This window comes from Aquarana catesbeiana, linkage group LG08, assembly GCF_042186555.1.
Source record: "Aquarana catesbeiana isolate 2022-GZ linkage group LG08, ASM4218655v1, whole genome shotgun sequence".
NCBI classification, from domain to species: Eukaryota; Metazoa; Chordata; class Amphibia; order Anura; family Ranidae; genus Aquarana; species Aquarana catesbeiana.
In genome coordinates this window covers 102,305,679-102,327,528 of record NC_133331.1, presented here as the reverse complement: position 1 = coordinate 102,327,528, position 21,850 = coordinate 102,305,679, and the positions used below count along the sequence as shown (strand labels likewise).

At 47.4% G+C, this 21,850-nt stretch overlaps 1 protein-coding gene across 1 annotated transcript in view; it reads right to left on the bottom strand.

Moving 5' to 3' along the window:
* Positions 1 to 668: 668 nt before the first annotated feature.
* SYCE3 (synaptonemal complex central element protein 3) overlaps positions 669 to 21,850 on the bottom strand; it is a 97,505-nt gene continuing 76,323 nt past the window's right edge. Inside the window, exons 2-3 of the mRNA XM_073595166.1 lie at positions 3,512 to 3,620; positions 669 to 964 (exon numbers count right to left, since the gene is read on the bottom strand). Of these exons, the coding sequence (XP_073451267.1) occupies positions 807 to 964; positions 3,512 to 3,620 (267 nt within the window). The 3' untranslated portion in view covers positions 669 to 806. The remainder of the gene's footprint in view (positions 965 to 3,511; positions 3,621 to 21,850) is intronic.

Here is a 21,850-nt window from a genome sequence, read left to right as displayed (position 1 = left end):
GCCACAGGTTTTCATTGTGTACCATTATGACCTTCTATCTGCCGACCTCCTAACCAATGACATCATCAGTTGATAAGGAGGATGTTAGTCGTCTGCATAGCATCATTGTTTCACCCTCCCTTGCCTCTCTTCATCAGCTTTGGGGTCACGTTAGCTGATTGATGGAGAGAAACTGAGGGAGAAGAGAAACATTGGAATACTAGTCAGTACCAGTTTGCAAGTGCATTTGCTTTGGAAGAATAAATCACCTCTGTTGAGTGTCCTAAGTGTGGATGTTGCTGCATTATGTAAAACTATTAGAATAGTTTTTTACATTTTAGAATGGGGTGCCTCAAGACTGTCCATAATTTTAATAAAATAAAGGGTGCCTCAAGACTTCATAATTTTGGAGGGTGCCTTCAGATTGTCCATAATTTTAAAGGGTGCCTTGACTGAAAAAAGGATGAGAAACACTGATTTAGACTGTTCCTGGAGCATGACACTGGAGCTCCATACAAAGCCACTGTAATGGACTGGTCACACTCATATTAATATTCACGAATATTTCTATCTATCTAGGTAAAGTGGTCTTTATTCATTTATAAATAGGTTAATATAGAGTAGCAGACAAATTCATGACACTGTCTTACCTTTATCAATTCAAACTATTTTATTTAATTTTAGCTTTCTGTAGTGGCATATTGTCAAGTGTATAAACTTTAAAATAATGGAATGAGCTTTAAATCCTTTTGAGTCATGGATTTGCTAAATATAAACTATGCATTTTTGAGAAAAAAAACTGAGGTATTGTCATTATAGCATTCTGACTATGATGCCTGCTTGGCTTGCTCTAGCATCTCCTTCCAAGTTGTATCCACCTCGATCAGGCATTTCTGAAAAGCTTCATTGAGTCTCTTCATTTGTTCATTCAGAGCAGGATTGCTGCGTGTAGTCACCAGGTCATAAGCCATCCATGTAGCGTCAACTAATAGTAAGCACAAGACGCACATTGGTTTATGCAGTGCTATTTACGTAAAGTACGTTTTTGGTTAATGCAATTTTACAATATGCAAACATAGAGTTCTTCTTTTATCAATGAAAAGGATAGTTTTTGTTGAGAAAAAACATTCCCCTCTGGGTGATCTCTGTATATTGCAGGGATTTTAACAAACTTTGTTGCAGATTCTTTGCTATTCTGAAGAAATGGCTGTTTGTTTGTCTATGTCCATGTGTAGAGTGAATCTGTATGGGAGTGGTTTTATAATTATCAATCAGGTGTTGTACCTGTAGGGCTTTAATGAGGAAAGTTGCAGGATCTGCATCCCTTTGAACACGAGTTTCTTTTGGGAGTATCTCTCCAAAAATAATCAACACCGTTTAGAAAAAGGGAGAGAGAGTTGGCAGCATTTCCACCTGTTTTAACAACAATGCCAGAGATTCAGAGAAGGCATAGTTCAACTTTACCAAAAAACTGCCAATGCAGATAAGGGACGTGGATGAAAACAAGCTGAGCAGCTTTGACTAAAACCGCTATAGGTATAGGTCATTTACGTACCTCATGAAGCCTGACTGGAAAACTCCCAGGACATTGCTAAGAGAGGCCCAGCTTCACTCCTCACCTTCACCATCACATTAATGAGCTCTTTCTCTGATTCAAACCCCCTTACATGCACTTTCTTTTCCCTGATACAGTAGTGAGCATATAGTAATAGTACAGCATATACACCTGGCAAACATTCTGCATTCCATGGTCCGGAACCATACAGACGGAATCCATACAGACGGAAGCGACGCCAGAAAGCTCTGGCGAGGCTTGCTGGCGTCACTTCCATCTGTGGGGTTCCAGACTGTGGAACGCAGATTGTTTGCTGGATGTATATGCGCATAAAGCTTGTGTAATGGGAGCATTTTTATATTGTGAGTAGCTATTTGTATATTTTTAATTATATTGTAATTTGGCCTGAATTCTTTCATAATATGTACATAATAAACTGGATAATGACATTTAGACCCCTTTCATACTGAGGCGCTTTACAGGCGCTATAGCGCTTAAAATAGCGCCTACAAAGCTCCTGTAAAGCACCTGTAAAGCGCCTCTCCTCTCACTCCAGTGTGAAAGCCTGAGTGCTTTCACACTGGAGCGTTGCGCTGCAAGCAGCATCTTTGAGGCACTGTAGGAGGGGTGTATACACCCCTCCTACAGCGCCCCTGCCCATTGAAATCAATGAGCAGCGCCGCTTTGCCGGAGCTTTTAACCCTTTTTTCGTCCGTTAGCGGGGCTTTACCGCTGACACCCGGGTGCTGGCAGTGTGAAAGTGCCCTTTATAGGTAAAGTTGATCCAGGGAAAATCGATTGCCTCACGAAGGATCAGGAAGGAATTTTTCCCCCTGCTGTAGCAAATTGGAGTATGCTTTGCTGTTTTTTTTTTTTTGCCTTCCTCTGGATCAACTGTGGGTATAGGTTTGTGTATATGGGATTGTAATTTTTTTTTTTTTAGTTGAACTCGATGGACGTGTGTCTTTTTTAAACCTGACTTACTATATGTAACTATGTAATAAATGGAATCACGCTATGGGATGTTGCCTGATTTATATTTCCCTGTACATGTATGTATGGCGTACTAATGATTATAGAGGGAACTTTGCCCATCCAAATTAGAACAACAGGGACAGTTAAAGGAGAAGCTGTTTGGTCTTATGCAAAGTTGATTTTACATTGCTCTGGCGAGTGTGGAAACAAAGGAGGGGAGCACTGAGTGTTGCATTTGAAGCACTGGATTTATGAATTTTGCAGCACTAAGCGCCTTTTTTTGAAGCATATGAACTTTATATATTTATTTTGTTTATTTGAACATATTCACAAGCATGCACTTCTTGTGTTTTTTATGTATCATATCTCATTATGTGATCTTTTTTCTATAGGAATTTATGTGTGCAGTTTACATATTTGGAGTGAGGTCACTGAGCACTTTATTTTTATTTTATGAGTCCATTTGAGCACTTTATTTAGGAGTAGTGCCGCACACCCTTATAATAATAGTTTGTTGGAAACTCTCTGGTGTGTGATATCCTTCCCTCTTTTAAATGAGAAGAGAATAATAACTAATGATACAGGTACCACTGGACAAATTGTAAAGTAGATTGTGGTGGACCACAACACTTTCTTCAGAGAGTAGATCACAGCTGGTCCATTGTTTTCTGGGAAATATTTGTTCATCTATGAGCAATAGAGGTGGTGAAGTAACAGATGCAAAGGTGCCACCTTCCAAAGTGCAAGGTGGAGTGCGGTTTGTGCTTTACTTTTCAGGACAAGAAAAACGTCCCTCTACTCAAGTGGACTATAGTTCTAAGTCAGTGAGCATTCTTTGGCAATATCTGGGCCATTATTAAATCTTTATGCAATATTACAAGTATCTGATGAAAATAATAATACACTGCTCTACAATTACTTTCAAGGATTCATTTCTGTGTTAAGTAATGGCATTCAATGATCATCTTTCAAGCATGGACATACTCAGCTTATATATTTTACCTGATACCTTCTCCATTTGCTCTAACAACTGTTCCAGATCCTTATTCAGATCTTGCAGTATCTTTAGCACATCTTCACTGCTTGGCTTATCAGATTCTGGATCAGCCATCTAGTAGAAGGACATATTTAAATATCACGCATTTGATTTACTAAAGAATGGAATGAAGCAGCTTCATGGGATCTTGTTTAATGCATTATCATTTTCATTAAACATTTTCAAACACAAATACAGTATATGTGAAAATAGGTCATACTGCCTATACTTCAGGAGGGGGGTTGCAATAATGTACAAGTATGCACAACAAATTGCTCATTATGGCAAACAGATCTCTGTGATGGCCTATCTCCAGTGCTGACTGTTCACTGCTTTCTCTGCCACTCCATCTGCCATTGCCATTCTATCCACCACTTCTTGCTGGTTGAGCATCCTCCTTCTCTAGTCATTGGGTGGCCACTGCTGTTGTACCTCCTGCACCTCGTCCCAGCACCAGGCATCATTCTCTTCTCTCAGTCTACACTGCCCTCTGCTTGCACCTCTGAACAGCTTTTTCATTTAGATTCACTGTTGTGCCATGCTTACATGTACTTTTTATGTGCTGTATTGAACTATGTCAGGTTAATATGGTTCAGTAGCATGTTGACATTTATTGACGGCTTTGGGCCACTATAAATTTGTTTACTATGTGATTTTGGTTTCTTCCTCTGCCCTCCTCTCCTTTTTAGTGTTAGTTCAGTCCTAACTAGACCCTCCCCTTTTCTTCCATGTTCCCTTAGTCAGTGATAGCACTTTGCAGAGGGAGGTCCTAAAGAAGGCATTGTCTTTTTACACTTCAAAAGACTGGAAAAACATCCTCTGTACTACAATTATCGGAAGTAAATTGTGGTGGATTCAACATCTGTATCTTATTGGAGAGTTCAGATGCCTGTGGATGGTGCCAGGCCAGCAAGTGACTATACTGTCCAGACAGACTGGACTGGGTTTAAGGCGGTATGTCAATACATAAAGTGGCATTTGAAACTGAACACTTGCTGTGTTACTGGGTGCCTTTACCAGTCAAATATGTCAGTTTCTATGGACAGTAGAATGGTAAGGCATAACCATGGCGTTATGGAACATCAAGTCTTAGAACATAAAACCAATTCAGAAATTGGCACAAAATAAACTTTTCTTGATGATGAAGGTATTTTATAAAAACTTAAATAAAGTACAGATCCATGTTATAGCTTATTTACACTTTTAACGTCTAATTTAAGAAACCCCGATTATATGTTTGTTATAAGTTCACATTTTTAATAGCATACTTAAAGGCTTGCTAAAGGCTATTTTTTTTTTTTTTATATAGCAAACATGTTATACTTACCTGCTTTGTGCAATGGTTTTGCATGGATCAATCTCGATCCTCCTCTTCTCAGGTCCCCTGCCGGCACTCTGGGCTCCCCCCCCACCACCACCACCACGAGTTCCCCCAAAGCAAACGGCATGCTAGTTCATGAGCTGAGCGGACTTTACGGCAGACTTTGCCCGCTGACTTTTCGACAGACTTTATGACGGACTTTCCGAATGAACGGACTTGCCTACACACGATCAACCAAAGTCTGACGGATTTGTACGTGATGACGTACGACCGGACGAAAATAAGGAAGTTCATAGCCAGTAGCCAATAGCTGCCCTAGCGTCAGTTTTTGTCCGTCGGACTAGCATACAGACAAGCGGACTTTTCAACCGGACTCGAGTCTGTCGGAAAGATTTGAAACATGTTTCATTTCTAGGTCCGTCGAACTTTTGGGGAAAAAAAGTTCGCTGGAAATCACAAACAAGCGAATTGTTCGACGGACTCCGGTCCGCCGGACCAAGTATGCCGTAAAGTCCGGTCGTGTATACGCGGCGTTAGACACTCAGAACAGGGCTCAGCCTGCCCCCGCTTCCTCTTCTATGACTGTGATTGACAGCAGCAGGAGCCAACGACTTCCGTTGCTGTCTCTGAGCCATTGAGAAGGCAGAGAGTCAGGAAAGCTGCTTCTCTTGTCCTGCATAGAGTTTGGGGTTCGGTAAATATTAGGGGGGGGGGGGGGGGCGTAGCACTCGAAAGGTTTTTTATCTTCATGAATAGAATGCATAAAGGTAAAAAACATTCAGCCTTTACAACTATTTAACAAAATAATTAAAAGTTTGTTTAGAGCAGGGCTATTCTGAATAAGTTTAAATGAGAGGAAACTCTGTCCACTGACTGAGTTTCTCTCATCGACATTCAATGCAGAAGGCGAGCTTCTAGGTCTTTAGCCCTATGCTAGGACAAACAGTGTTCAAATCTAGTTTACAAATGATAAAAAGATCTGCCAGCACAGGGATAATGTTCATTTTACACAGGCTGTAATCTTGTTTTATTCAACATGGGTCCCATCTTTAAATTGTGGTACACTGAATGGCACGTACACTGAGGTGCATTTGCAAGGTGCTTGGAATGCCATTCAAAATGAAGGATTGTTGGGTACTGTGCATTAAAGTAAAGCGCTGCAAAATGTGCACTTTACTGCATGTTACTGCAGTGTTCTGCTGTAAAAACCAGCCCAAAGGGCAATGCTAAGCATCAAGTGATACCAGCCACTGAGCTGTAAGGGTCCTTTCGCACTGACGCATTTTTGCTGCGTTTTTACCTTGCTAAAAGCACAAGAAAAACGCTCTTCACGCGAATGTGCTGTGGGTGCAGTGCATTTCAAAAGGTCCTGCATGCTCCATCTTTGGTGCACTTTTCAAAAGTGCACTAAAAACACATCTCCCCATTGAAATGGATAGAAAACTCGTCAAAAATACATAAAAATGGACCGTGGCTGCATTTTTGATGTGCTTTTTGAGTCACATGTCCATGTTCCACAGGTGCATGTTAGCCAACCAGAAAACACGCTTGAAACGCATCAAAAATGCATTTGTGTTTTTTCATTGGAGCATTGTGAAAAGGCCCTAAGGCTACCCATACACACGAGTGAATTGCAGACATACTGCAGTGTACATAAAATTCACCAGTAAACAGCAGGGGCACTTAAAAGACGCTTTCCTTAGTATCCCTGTATTTAGGAAGGACATTTAGGGGTTGAGTTACTGATGCTGGCCATACACTATACGAAAAATCGGCCGAAAAATCGTTCATATAGACACTTCGTTCGTTTTTCGACCAGTTAATGGGCACAAATTGACAATCGTTTGTGACGTTTTTGTGGAAAAAAACGAACGGCAAGTTTGGAAAATTTCTGCCGAACGTACGATAAATTGCAAGGTTATGTGTTTCCCGTCCGAACTGTCTGCACTAGGTATATGTAAAAAAACGAACAAAAAATTATTTATTTATGTCCACTGAACGATTCATTGGTCATTACATGATGGCACGATCGTTTGCGGTCACGGTCGAACGTTCGTTTTTCGAAAATGTGTTCAGCCGATTTTTCGTATAGTGTATGGCCAGCATGAGACTAGAGAGTGCAAAATCTGGTGCAGCTGTGCATAGTAGCCAATCAGCTTCTAACTTCAACTAGTTCAATTAAGCTTTGACAAAAAAAACCTGGAAGCTGGTTGGTTTCTATGCAGAGCTGCACCAGATTTTGCACTCTCCAATTTTAGTAAATCAAGCCCTAATGCCCTGTACACACGGTCGGATTTTCTGATGGAAAATGTGTGATAGGACCTTGTTGTCGGAAATTCCAACCGTGTGTAGGCTCCATCACACATTTTCCATAGGAATTTCCGACACACAAAGTTTGAGAGCTTGCTATAAAATTTTCCAACAACAAAATCCGTTGTCGGAAATTCTGATCGTGTGTACATAAATCCGACGCACAAAGTGCCACGCATGCTCAGAATAAATTAAGAGACGAAAGCTATTGGCTACTGCCCCGTTTATAGTCCCGACGTACGTGTTTTACGTCACCGCATTCAGAACAATCGGATTTTCCAACAACTTTGTGTGACCGTGTGTATGCAAGACAAGTATGAGCCAACATCCGTCGGAAAAAATCCTAGGATTTTGTTGTCGGAATGTCCGATCAATGTCCGACCGTGTGTACAGGGCATTAGTGTTAAAGTTTTAAAATGGCTGACAGGTTCCAAACACATTAAATTGCCATTGTGTGGTAATGTCAGGGGGTTTCAATGCCAGTTGTACGCTAGACAGAGTACATCATACACCTTGTATACATTTTAGCTGCTTCCAATTTTCCTGACGCTGGTAAATACATGGCCCCTAGAATTCATAAAGACCGGCGCAGACAAATTTTGTGAGTGTATATCTCATGTGTTCTAATAGTGGTGCACAATGTTCCAAATCCATGTACCTGTACATCTTCCACTTGAATTTGACACATGCAAAATCTGTCTGTGCCAGTTTCTCTCTCTGTACGCCAAAAAAGAGCTAATCTTACATAGTTGCCAACATTTAAAAAAAAATTCAATACACTTTTTTAGTCTGTAGGCAGGGTATTGAGTTAATTAGGGGCAGGGCATTCATTTGTGGGTGTGGTCTAGAGGGAGAGGAAAAATGTGGTGCATGAAAAAATGGGTGTGGTTTAAACTATGCTAAATATTGCACATAGCTTAAAGGGGGTGTGGTTAAATATAGTTTGAGGATGAAAGAAAAAAAAAGAAGGAAACAAAGGAGGAAAGAAAGAGAAAAGGAAAGAAAGAGGGAGGGAGAGAGAACAAAACAAAGGGAGAAAGAGGGATGGAGGGAGAGAAAGAAAAAAATAGGATAAGATAGGGAAAGAAGGAGAGAGAAGGAAGGAAAAAAAGGAAAGAAAGCAGAATGGAGGGACATCCGGCCCAGATCACCACAATAGCAATATGTGTATTCCAGAACGTTTAACAAACAGTAGATAAAGATACTCCAAACACCATCCCACCAGGCAGATCCCATCAAACAGATACAGGAGATGGCCAGAAAGTGTGCGGACATGATACAAGAGACTGATCACATGACACAAGATACTGATCCCATGACACAAGAGACTGATCCCATGACACAAGAGACTGATCACATGACACAAGAGACTGATCCCATGACACAAGAGACTGATCCCATGACACAAGAGACTGATCACATGACACAACAGACTGATCCCATGACACAACAGACTGATCCCATGACACAACAGACTGATCCCATGACACAAGAGACTGATCACATGACACAAGAGACTGATCCCATGACACAAGAGACTGATCCTATGACACAAGAGACTGATCACATGACACAAGAGTATGATCACATGACAATAAACTGATGACATGACACAAGAGACTGATGACATGACACAAGAGACTGATCACATGACACAAGAGACTGATCACATGACACAAGAGACTGATCCCATGACACAAGAGACTGATCCCATGACACAAGAGACTGATCCCATGACACAAGAGACTGATCCCATGACACAAGAGACTGATCACATGACACAAGAGACTGATCCCATGACACAAGAGACTGATCCTATGACACAAGAGACTGATCACATGACACAAGAGTATGATCACATGACAATAAACTGATGACATGACACAAGAGACTGATGACATGACACAAGAGACTGATCACATGACACAAGAGACTGATCACATGACACAAGAGACTGATCCCATGACACAAGAGACTGATCCCATGACACAAGAGACTGATCCCATGACACAAGAGACTGATCCCATGACACAAGAGACTGATCACATGACACAACAGACTGATCCCATGACACAACAGACTGATCCCATGACACAAGAGACTGATCCTATGACACAAGAGACTGATCACATGACACAAGAGACTGATCCCATGACACAAGAGACTGATCACATGACAATAAACTGATGACATGACACAAGAGACTGATCACATGACACAAGAGACTGATCACATGACACAAGAGACTGATCCCATGACACAAGAGACTGATCCCATGACACAAGAGACTGATCACATGACACAAGAGACTGATCACATGACACAACAGACTGATCCCATGACACAACAGACTGATCCCATGACACAACAGACTGATCCCATGACACAACAGACTGATCCCATGACACAAGAGACTGATCCTATGACACAAGAGACTGATCACATGACACAAGAGACTGATCACATGACAATAAACTGATGACATGACACAAGAGACTGATCACATGACACAAGAGACTGATCACATGACACAAGAGACTGATCACATGACAATAAACTGATGACATGACACAAGAGACTGCAGACATGACAAAAGAGACTGCTCCCCCCTCCCCACAAAAAAAACCCAGAGAGCTGCAGAGAGAGCCCTGACTGCAGGGTAGAACCATGCCTCTGCTTGGATACACACACATGCAGTTCAGCTCTAGTCAGACTGCCATATTCATCTTTACCTCTCCGAGGTTAGCCATGCCCCCTCTCCGCATCAGGCCAATCACTGACAGGCAAGCGCCCCCTGGCCTCCTTGCATGCTAAGTTTATTGGAGAGGAGGAGGCTGGGGGAGAATCTGAAAAAAAGCTCTCCTGTTAACCTATATGTTACCCCGGTGCTAGGCTGGCTGCTTCCTGGAAAATAGAGCATTTCTCGTGATTCTCGCTGGGACAAACTCTCCACGGGACAACAGTCAGTTTCCCGGGAATGTCCCGGGAAAGCCGTGACTGTTGGTAGCTTTGGTCTTAAAGTTTTACTAAGTCCACAACAGTAAATTCAGTGTGTATATGCAGTAAAGCATGCTTATTACACTCACTGTGGAACCTAAGGGGTTAATCCTCTGCATTGTGTAAAAAGGCTGTTTGATCCTGTCTTCTCTGATCCTCACCTTCTTTCACTGTCTCCAATCAATCTGCTGACAGAACAGAGCCATTGGGGCACTCTGCACATGCTCAGTTTTGTGTGTATTGCTAGTGAGTTTTGTGCATGTGATCAGCTCAGGGCCAATCAACACTGTCCAGACAGAGGGTCAGAGGTCATGCAACCTCATAGGACAGTCAGAGGAGAATGAAAACTCCTCCTACAAGCTTTGACCAGTGCTTGGCTGGGCACTGATAGTCACAAGACTGCTATATACTGCTGATGAGAAAAGGTATTTAGCAGTTTATATTTACTAAAATAATTGCATTCCCATGTTCTGCGTGCTGTGGGAGACCAGATATAGTGAATGCAGGGTCCTGGGTTTAGTAAACACTTTAATAAGCTCCCTTTTCCTAAGATATGAACTGTTGGCACTTTATTTTGAATGTGGTGCGATACATTAACAAGAGGAATTAATGCCAGAAAGGTGGCGCAACAGCTTTATTGAATTCCCCCTGTTATGTTTTATGTACTTCTTTCTACAAGTGGTGTTCATAGGGCTTTGTTTACACGTGTTTTCCTCTTTGAAGAGCGATCCAGGGGGCGGATAGCCTCTGCCGATGGGTACATTTCCTGTACACAACCATTGCATAAAGCAGGCTAACATTTTGACATATAGCAATACTCCTCTTCACTCCACTAGAGTCAATCAGCTGGTTATTGTACAGACAGAGCCAGGTTTTAAAAATTAGAATTATGCATTGTTAATTTATGAAATAAAATGACTTTGATTTTAGGTTTACTAGTATATGACAAATCTATATAACCTGTATTGTGTACTTTTCCTCATGTTTGAGATTTTTACTTACATTCTATATTTTTTATTCTCTTTTATGAATGGAGTCTGGAGTCCTCCCTCAGGGTGCGAATCTCTGTCAGAACACGTTTGTAGTGCTGGGAATGATCTGCAGTGTGCTGCCACCTGCTGGCCAAAGCTGCAGTTACCGTGACAACTGCAGCAGGCCAGAAGTGCAGAGTGCAGACTAAAGCAGAGGTAAACGTTACTCACAAAATTTTGATTAGTACACTAAATTCCCCCTTTACTTCAATAAAGATTTCTCCAAACATCTCACAAACATGGTATTTCGTTTGTGAAAAACATACCTCTGTGCACATTAGAATTAGTATTTCCTGTATCATGCATCCACATTTCAGCTACGAATACACTAGGGTTGCCACTTTTTCTTCTAGCCAAACCCAAACATTTTAATGGTGCACAGGCAATTTTTTTTAGTATACAGTATAGCAGGGGTAGGCAACCTGGGTCCCGCCAGCTGTTGTGGAACTACATTTCCCATGAGGCATTGCAAAGCTGGCAGTTATGCCGCGTACACACGAGCGGACTTTCTATCCTACTTGGTCCGGCACACTTTGCGACGGACTTTGTCCGCCAGGTGCGCCGGACTTTAAAACGGACGGACTTGCCCACACACGCCGGGACTTTCCGGTGGGCTAAGTCCGCCCGTCTTTCCGACGGACTTTCGCCGGAGTTCCGGCGGACTTTCAGAATGAACGGACTTGCCCACACACGGACAAGTCCGTTCATTTTGAACGTGACTCAGGTGCGACGGGACTAGAAAAGGATGTCAATCTTGCCGCTTTTATCGGCGAGATTGACACCTTACTAGCCCCGTCGCGGGGCATACCAGGCCCTTAGGTCTGGTATGGATTATAAAGGGGAACCCCGCTACGCCGAAAAAACGGCGTGGGGTCCCCCTAAAATCCATACCAGACCCCGATCCGAGCACGCAGCCTGGCCGGTCAGGAAAGGGGGTGGGGACGAGCGAGCGCCCCCCCCCCCCCTCCTGAACCGTACCAGGCCGCATGCCCTCAACATGGGGGTGGGTGCTTTGGGGGAGGGGGGCGCCCTGCGCCCCCCCCCCCCCAAAGCACCTTGTCCCCATGTTGATGAGGACAAGGGCCTCTTCCCGACAACCCTGGCCGTTGGTTGTCGGGGTCTGCGGGCGGGGGCTTATCGGAATCTGGGAGCCCCCTTTAATAAGGGGGCCCCCAGATCCCGGCCCCCCACCCTATGTAAATGAGTATGGGGTACATGGTACCCCTACCCATTTACCTAGGAAAAAAGTATAAGTAATAAAACACACTACACAGGTTTTTAAAATATTTTATTAAACAGCTCCGGGGGGGGGGATCTTCCTCCGGCTTCGGGGGTCTTCTTCCGGCTTCGGGGGTCCCTCCGCTTCATCTTCTCCCGGCGTCCGGTTGGTTCTTCTCCGCTCTCTTCTCCCGGTGTTCCTGTTCTTCGGCCGGCTCCTCTGCTGTCTTCAATTAGCTCTCTTGCCAGCAGAGGTCCGGACTTCTGGGCTTCTGGGCTTCTGGGCTTCTGGGCTTCTCTTCCCCAGATGTTGACACGACGCTCTCTCCTGCTGGACTGCTCTCCGAGGGCTGCGTTGTGACTTATATAGGTGGAGACCCCGCCCCCTTTTGATGTCACAGTCCCTGGGCATGCTGGGACTGTGACGTTTTAGGGGGCGTGGTCAACATCACCCAGTGACCACGCCCCCTAAAACGTCACAGTCCCAGCATGCCCAGGGACTGTGACATCAAAAGGGGGCGGGGTCTCCGCCTATATAAGTCACAACGCAGCCCTCGGAGAGCAGTCCAGCAGGAGAGAGCGTCGTGTCAACATCTGGAGAAGAGAAGAGAAGAAGCCCAGAAGCCCAGAAGTCCGGACCTCTGCTGGCAAGAGAGCTAATTGAAGACAGCAGAGGAGCCGGCCGAAGAACAGGAGCACCGGGAGAAGAGAGCGGAGAAGAACCAACCGGACGCCGGGAGAAGATGAAGCGGAGGGACCCCCGAAGCCGGAAGAAGACCCCCGAAGCCGGAGGAAGATCCCCCCCCCCCCGGAGCTGTTTAATAAAATATTTTAAAAACCTGTGTAGTGTGTTTTATTACTTATACTTTTTTCCTAGGTAAATGGGTAGGGGTACCATGTACCCCATACTCATTTACATAGGGTGGGGGGCCGGGATCTGGGGGCCCCCTTATTAAAGGGGGCTCCCAGATTCCGATAAGCCCCCGCCCGCAGACCCCGACAACCAACGGCCAGGGTTGTCGGGAAGAGGCCCTTGTCCTCATCAACATGGGGACAAGGTGCTTTGGGGGGGGGGGGGGGGCGCAGGGCGCCCCCCTCCCCCAAAGCACCCACCCCCATGTTGAGGGCATGCGGCCTGGTACGGTTCAGGAGGGGGGGGGCGCTCGCTCGTCCCCACCCCCTTTCCTGACCGGCCAGGCTGCGTGCTCGGATCGGGGTCTGGTATGGATTTTAGGGGGGACCCCACGCCGTTTTTTTCGGCGTAGGGGCTTCCCTTTATAATCCATACCAGACCTAAGGGCCTGGTATGCCCCGCGCTCGCCGCAATAGGAAAATGTGTTTTTCCTATTGTAGCGAGCGTGAGATGCAATACCCTGCCCTCGTGTTGTATCTGGTCCGTCGGACCAGCCTACACACGAGCGGGCTTTCCGTCGGACCAGCACACACACGAGCGGACTTTCCGCCCGAAACTGAGTCCGGCGGAAAGATTTAGAACTTTCTTCAAATCTAGGTCCGGCGGGCTTTTGGGAAAAAGTCCGCCGGTGCCTACACACGGGCGGATTGTCCGGCACACTCTGGTCCGCCAGACCAAGTATGCCGGAAAGTCCGACCGTGTGTACGCGGCATTACAATTACTCCCAGAGGCATGATGGGACTTGTAGTTCTGCAACAGCTGGAGGGCCTCAGGTTGCCTACCCCTGCACTATAAGATAACAGACTTGGCACACCTTCTGATGTTCCTAAGAGAATAGTAATGTGCCCCCTGACCCTCCTGTCAAGCCCTGCTCCGAGCCTCTGAATAAAGTGTGTCTGGGTTTCAGGCAGACTGAAACCTGGATACATGATCCAAAACCTGGATTGTCCGGGTAAATCCCAGACAGGTGGCAACCCTAGGGTACACTTTCAAATTCATCCACATGTCTCTACGACATATCCCATCACCCACAGAGTGTTGTCAACAGGAGAAGTGAGGAGGAGGATGAACATTGACAATCCGGTCTATGCGTATTAGGGAGTGAATCTGGTCAGACATGCGTTGGCTGGATGATTTGTAGTTTATATCAGGGACAGGCAGCCTTTTACCCCTATGACAACTGTTTAAGAACTGTTGTCACCAAGGAAAAGGAAGCAGGTATGAGCCTCAATAATGATCTATATTTTGAGGAAAGTAGAACAAATTCAGTAAAAGGCAATAAATGAAAAGATGATGAGGTACAGATAACAGTAATACATACAAAATAAGGTTTATATACACAGACATCCCAAGTCTTCCGCGAGTCGCAGGATTCTCCCGCATTTGACTGCGGGCTCCCGGTCACCCGCAAGCACGGGCGATCTCCCGGCTGGGCCTGTCACTCAGCCACAGACAGAGCAGCCCAAACAGCCGAATGGAGTACGGCCGCTTGATCCTCTGTCTAAGTGACAGGCGGACAGGGCCGGGAGGGGTGGGCGGAGTTTTGTCAGGAGGGAGGGGGGGCATCCGGCCCTAAGCTCATTACATGCAATCTGGCTGTCACACCACTTCATGGCCGACACTCCGCTACAGCTCGCACACTGGGCTGAGGTTGTACCTGTGCACACTGTGCCCCTCCTCTCTGCGGCTATGCCAGTGTCCAGACAGGTTTGGATGCTGTTAAAGTGTGCCTGGCTAGATCGAGGTTTGCACAGTTTGAGCAGCAGTAGGGGTGGGCAGAGATGGCAGAGAAAGTTCAGCACACAGCAGCACCGATCACTGTCCAGCCCAGCAGTAACCAGAACTCTCCCCACACCAGCTCACATGATCTTGATTCAAGCCATGGAAGCTGCCATTAAGGTGAAGTGCAAAAATTTATTTGTAGAACAAGCTTGGTTAGTGCCAGCAATACCAGATTTGTGAAACTTCCTGTCTGTGTCAGTCTGTAATCAATTTAGTATCCAACAACTCTGATGACACCACAGACCAGGACAACTTCTCTACTTCCAGTGGCGGCTGGTGAGGTTTTAGGATGGGACGCCCTTCCTTTTCGACCCATCCCACTTCTCATAAGCCACACCACTTATTATAATTCGTTTGTAGACTTGGCATAGCGAAAAATGTGTGTGGTTTCAGCAAAATAGTGGGCGTGGCTTAAAGGGACATGGCTCTAAGGGGGCATGGTTAGAGTCTGAGATGGGAGGGAGAGAGGGAGAGAGGGAGAGAGAGATGGAGGGACAGCAGGCCCAGATCCTACACAACAATAGAAATATGTGTATTCCAGAAAGTTTAACAATCAGCAGATAAAGATACTTCAAACAACTGGTGTTAGCGCTTCAATTATCCTGGCACCATGGTTGTTATGGTGTCAGCATGATTGAAGCACATGATTTCTATTATTACATTGTAATATAAAACTCACAATAATGCGGTATCAGTGGGAGCCCCGAGCGTGTCACCTGCCACGTTGCCTGCCACCAGATGCCATCAGGTGCCCCCTGCAGAGTCTGTCCTTACATCAGGTGCCCCCAGCGGAGTCCGTCCTTACATCAGGTGCCCCCAGCAGAGCCCCTCCTTACATCAGGTGCCTCCAGCAGCAGAGTCCCTCCTTACATCTGTGTCCCCATCAGCGGAGTCCTCCTCACATCTGTGTCCCCATCAGCGGAGTCCCTCCTTACATCTGTGTCCCTATCAGCAGATTACTCCTTACATCTGTGTCCCCATCAGCGGAGTACCTCCTTTCATCTGTGTCCCCATCAGCAGAGCCCTCCTCACATCTGTGTCCCCATCAGCGGAGTCCCTCCCCATATCTGTTTCCCTATCAGCGGAGCCCCTCCTTACTTCTGTGTCCCCATCAACGGAGCCCCTCCTTACATCTGTGTCTCCATCAGCGGTGTCCTCCTTACATCACTGTCCCCATCAGCGGAGCCCCTCCTTACATCAGTGTCCCCATCAGCGGAATCCTCCTTACATCAGTGTCCCCGTCAGCAGAGCCCCTCCTTACATCAGTGTCCCCATCAGCAGAGCCCCTCCTTATATCTGTGTCCACATCAGCGGAGTCCTCCTTACATCTGTGTCCTCATCAGCAGAGCCCCTCCTTACATCAAGTGTCCCCATCAGCGGAGTCCCTCCTCACATCTGTGTTCCCATTAGCGGAGTCCTCCTCACATCTGTGTCCCCATCAGCAGAGCCCCTCCTTACATCTGTGTCCTCATCAGCGGGGTTCTCCTCACATCTGTGTCCCCATCAGTGGAGCCCTCCTCACATCTGTGTCCCCATCAGCGGAGTCCCTCCTTACATCTGTGTCCCCATCAGCAGAGTCCTCCTCACATCTGTGTCCCCATCAGCGGAGCCCTCCTCACATCTGTGTCCCCATCAGCGGAGTCCGTCCTCATATCTGTTTCCCCATCAGCGGAGCCCCTCCTTACTTCTGTGTCCCCATCAACGGAGCCCCTCCTTACATCTGTGTCTCCATCAGCGGTGTCCTTCTCACATCATTGTCCCCATCAGCGGAGCCCCTCCTTACATCAATGTCCCCATCAGCGGAGTCCTCCTTACATCAGTGTCCCTGTCAGCGGAGCCCCTCCTTACATCAGTGTCCCCATCAGCAGAGCCCCTCCTTACATCTGTGTCCACATCAGCGGAGTCCTCCTTACATCTGTGTCCTCATCAGCAGAGCCCTTCCTTACATCAGGTGTCCCCATCAGCGGAGTCTCTCCTCATATCTGTGTTCCCATTAGCGGAGTCCTCCTTACATCTGTGTCCTCATCAGCAGAGCCCCTCCTTACATCAGGTGTCCCCATCAGCGGAGTCCCTCCTCACATCTGTGTTCCCATTAGCGGAGTCCTCCTCGCATCTGTGTCCCCATCAGCGTAGCCCCTCCTTACATTGGTGTCCCCATCAGCGGAGTCCTCCTTACATCAGTGTCCCCATCAGCGGAGTCCCTCCTTACATCTGTGTCCCCATCAGCGAAGCCCCTCCTTACATCTGTGTCTCCATCAGTGGAACCCCTCCTTACATCAGTGTCCCCATCAGCGGAGTCCTCCTTACATCTGTGTCCCCATCAGCGGAGTCCTCCTTACATCTGTGTCCCCATCAGCAGAGCCCCTCCTTACATCAGGTGCCCCCAGCAGCGGAGTCCCTCCTCACATCTGTGTTCCCGTTAGCGGAGTCCTCCTCACTACATCTGTGTCCTCATCAGCGGAGTCCTCCTCACATCTGTGTCCCCATCAGCGGAGTCCTCCTTACATCTGTGTCCTCATCAGCAGAGCCCCTCCTTACATCAAGTGTCCCCATCAGCGGAGTCCCTCCTCACATCTGTGTTCCCATTAGCGGAGTCCTCCTCACATCTGTGTCCCCATCAGCAGGGCCCCTCCTTACATCTGTGTCCTCATCAGCGGGGTCCTCCTCACATCTGTGTCCCCATCAGTGGAGCCCTCCTCACATCTGTGTCCCCATCAGCGGAGTCCCTCCTTACATCTGTGTCCCCATCAGCAGAGTCCTCCTCACATCTGTGTCCCCATCAGCGGAGCCCTCCTCACATCTGTGTCCCCATCAGCGGAGTCCGTCCTCATATCTGTTTCCCCATCAGCGGAGCCCCTCCTTACTTCTGTGTCCCCATCAACGGAGCCCCTCCTTACATCTGTGTCTCCATCAGCGGTGTCCTTCTCACATCATTGTCCCCATCAGCGGAGCCCTCCTAACATCTGTGTCCTCATCAGCGGAGTCCCTCCTTACATCTGTGTTCTTATCAGCGGAGTCCCTCCTTACATCTGTGTCCCCATCAGTGGAGTCCTCCTTACATCTGTGTCCCCATCAGCGGAGTCCCTCCTTACATCTGTGTCCCCATCAGCAGAGTCCTCCTCACATCTGTGTCCCCATCAGCGGAGCCCTCCTCACATCTGTTTCCCCATCAGCGGAGCCCCTCCTTACATCTGTGTCCCCATCAGCGGGGCCCCTCCTTACATCTGTGTCTCCATCAGCAGAGTCCTCCTTACATCAGTGTCCCCTTCAGCGGAGCCCCTCCTTACATCAGTGTCCCCATCAGCGGAGCCCCTCCTTACATCTGTGTCCCCATCAGCGGATGCCCTCCTTACATCTGTGTCTCCATCAGCGGAGCCCCTCCTTACATCAGTGTCCCCCAGGGGCGGATCCAGAGTCTAGTCTCGGGAGGGGCACTGCCAGAAAATATATTTTTTTGGGTTAAATCTATCGGGGAAATGGCTGGTGTTGGCTCTTCAATCATCACGGCACCATAGTTGTTATGGTGTCAGGATGATTGAAGCGCATTATTACTATTATTAAATTGTTATAAAAAATTAAATAGTTTAACTCACCATAATGCATAATCAGTGGGAGCCCCGAGTGTGTCACTTGCTACGTCACCTGCCAGACGTTGCGGATTGTCACTTGCCACGTCGCCTGTCACCAGATGCAGATTGTTACTTGCCACGTCGCCTGTCACCAGATGCAGATTGTCACTTGCCATGTCGCCTGTCACCAGATGCAGATTGTCACTTGCCACGTCACCTGCCACACGTTGCGGATTGTCACTTGCCACATCGCCTGTCACCAGATGCAGATTGTCACTTGCCACGTCACCTGTCACCAGATGCAGATTGTCACTTGCCACGTCACCTGTCACCAGATGCAGATTGTCACTTGCCACGTCGCCTGCCACCAAATGTGTATTGTCACTTGCCACGTCACCTGCCTCCAAATGCGGATTGTCACTTGCCACGTCGCCTGTCACCAGATGCAGATTGTCACTTGCCACGTCGCCTGTCACCAGATGCAGATTGTCACTTGCCACGTCGCCTGTCACCAGAAGCAGATTGTCAAGTCACCTGCCACACATTGTGGATTGACAGTCACTTGCTCTGTCACTTTCCTGCTAAGGTGGTCTCTTGTGTCCCAGAGTCAGGCAGCAGAATACCTCTCAGGCAGCAGAGAGATGATGTAATCTCTCTGCTGCCATCGCTGCCTGCACAGTGAGGGGGGAACTGCAGGGATGCAGGGTGGGCGCCGGGAGGTGAGAGATGATGTCATCCCTCTGCTCCCCCGCCCGCCGGCTCCCTGATTGGCCAGCAGCACGCTCACACATCGAGCCGCACAGCTGCTCATCCACGCCCTCACCAACTGAGCCGCCGGACCAGCCCGCTGTCTCTCCCCCGTGGAGCCGTCCGCCGGTTCTCTCACCTACAGAGCCGCCCACCGGCAATTGCCCCATTGCCCCCCCCTGGATCCGCTCCTGTTGTCCCCATCATTGGAGTCCTCCTTACATCAGTGTCCCCGTCAGCGGAGCCCCTCCTTACATCAGTGTCCTTATCAGCAGAGCCCATCCTTACATCTGTTTCCCCATCACCGGAGTCCTCCTTACATCAATGTCCCCATCCGCAGAGCCCCTCCTTACATCAGGTGCCCCCAGCAGCGGAGTCCCTCCTCACATCTGTGTTCTCATTAGCGGAGTCCTCCACACATCTGTGTCCCCATCAGCGGAGCCCCTCCTTACATCGGTGTCCCCATCAGCAGAGTCCTCCTTACATCAGTGTCCCCATCAGTGGAGCCCCACCTTACATCAGTGTCCCCATCAGCAGGGCCCCTCCTTACATTTGTGTCTTCATAAGCGGAGCCCCTCCTTACATCAGTGTCCCCATCAGCGGAGCCCTCCTTACATCAGTGTCCCCGTCAGCAGAGCCCCTCCTTACATCAGTGTCCCCATCAGCAGAGCCCCTCCTTACATCTGTGTCCCCATCAGCGGAGTCCTCCTTACATCTGTGTCCCCATCAGCAGAGCCCCTCCTCACATCAGGTGCCCCCAGCAGCGGAGTCCCTCCTCACATCTGTGTTCTCATTAGCGGAGGCCTCCTTACATCAGTGTCCCCATCAGTGGAGCCCCACCTTACATCAGTGTCCCCATCAGCAGGGCCCCTCCTTACATTTGTGTCTTCATAAGCGGAGCCCCTCCTTACATCAGTGTCCCCATCAGCGGAGCCCTCCTTACATCAGTGTCCCCGTCAGCAGAGCCCCTCCTTACATCAGTGTCCCCATCAGCAGTGCCCCTCCTTACATCTGTGTCCCCATCAGCGGAGTCCTCCTTACATCTGTGTCCCCATCAGCAGAGCCCCTCCTTACATCAGGTGCCCCCAGCAGGGGAGTCCCTCCTCAAATCTGTGTTCCCATTAGCGGAGTCCTCCTCACATCTGTGTCCCCATCAGCAGAGCCCCTCCTTACATCTGTGTCCCCATCAGCGGAGTCCTCCTTACATCTGTTATACACCAAGGACTGGAAAGGGTTTTGATAATGGACAGAGAGGAATTACTGTCAGATAAGCCTAAAACCAAGAGACAGTATAAAAATAAGAATAAACCTTATAAACCTTACAACTCTAGAAATAGAAGAACAGGCAAACCTATTACGTTTGTAACTAAATTTTCCCAAGAATATCATCAAATAGTAAGAATAATAAAAAAGAATCTGCCAGTAATGTATACAGATAAATGATTTAAATAGGATATTGCAAGCAGGTTGCCATTTTTCTAGCCAAAGTGCGCCCACATTAGGGACTGCACTATCACCCAGTCTTTTCTCATCTACAAAATGCCAACCCACCTGGCTCTTCTATCCAGGAAGTTACCCTTGTAATACAGAAACTTGTAGGTACTGTAATTTGTGTCTTTTGGGTAAAACTTTTGTTGGCACAGCCACAGATGAAAAGTTCATTATACAGCAATACATTAACTTTGGCACAAACTATGTGATTTACCTGATCACCTGTATTTCTTTCTCGTACATCATGGGACACAGAGCCTCAGTAATTACTGATGGGTTATATGGGTATCACAAGGTGATTGGACACTGGTCACACCCTAGACAGGAAGTTCAACCACCTATATAACCCCTACCCCTACTGGGGATACCTCAGTTTTTTCGCCAGTGTCTTAGGTGTTGGTCACGAATAAGATGTGCTGTGCTAAAGCTCCAAAGGGATATCCTATACTGGGGCAAGCCATGCAACCGGATCCATTCAAAGTGCTTTTTTAGGCCAAATTGAATGGTACCCGGGCCTCGTGTCCGAAGAAACGAGGTTTTACCTGTAACGCTTCTCTTTTTAGAGAGCTGGACCCCGGGATCCAGTATTTGGTTTTTCTAGCCATATCCCTGGCGGGGTGCTTTACGGGCCCAGAACTGTGGATCCTCCTTTTCTAGGGGGCCCCTGTCTCTGAAGGTTTTCCAAATGGAGCCCACCGTGAGATGTGAAGATTGGGTCTGTATAACAGAACCCTGCAGCTGGATAAGGTAAGGGAGATTCCTCCGAATTTTTTAATTCTAGTAAGTTTCTCCTTTAAGTAAATGTATGCTATGCCTATTGTCATCACCGGGAGCTGCCAAGAGCACATACCTTCTCATGCTTGATCTGTCTATCTCAGTGTCCACGCTGTGCCCTCCTCTAAGCCGAGTTCCAGGTAGGATGGGAT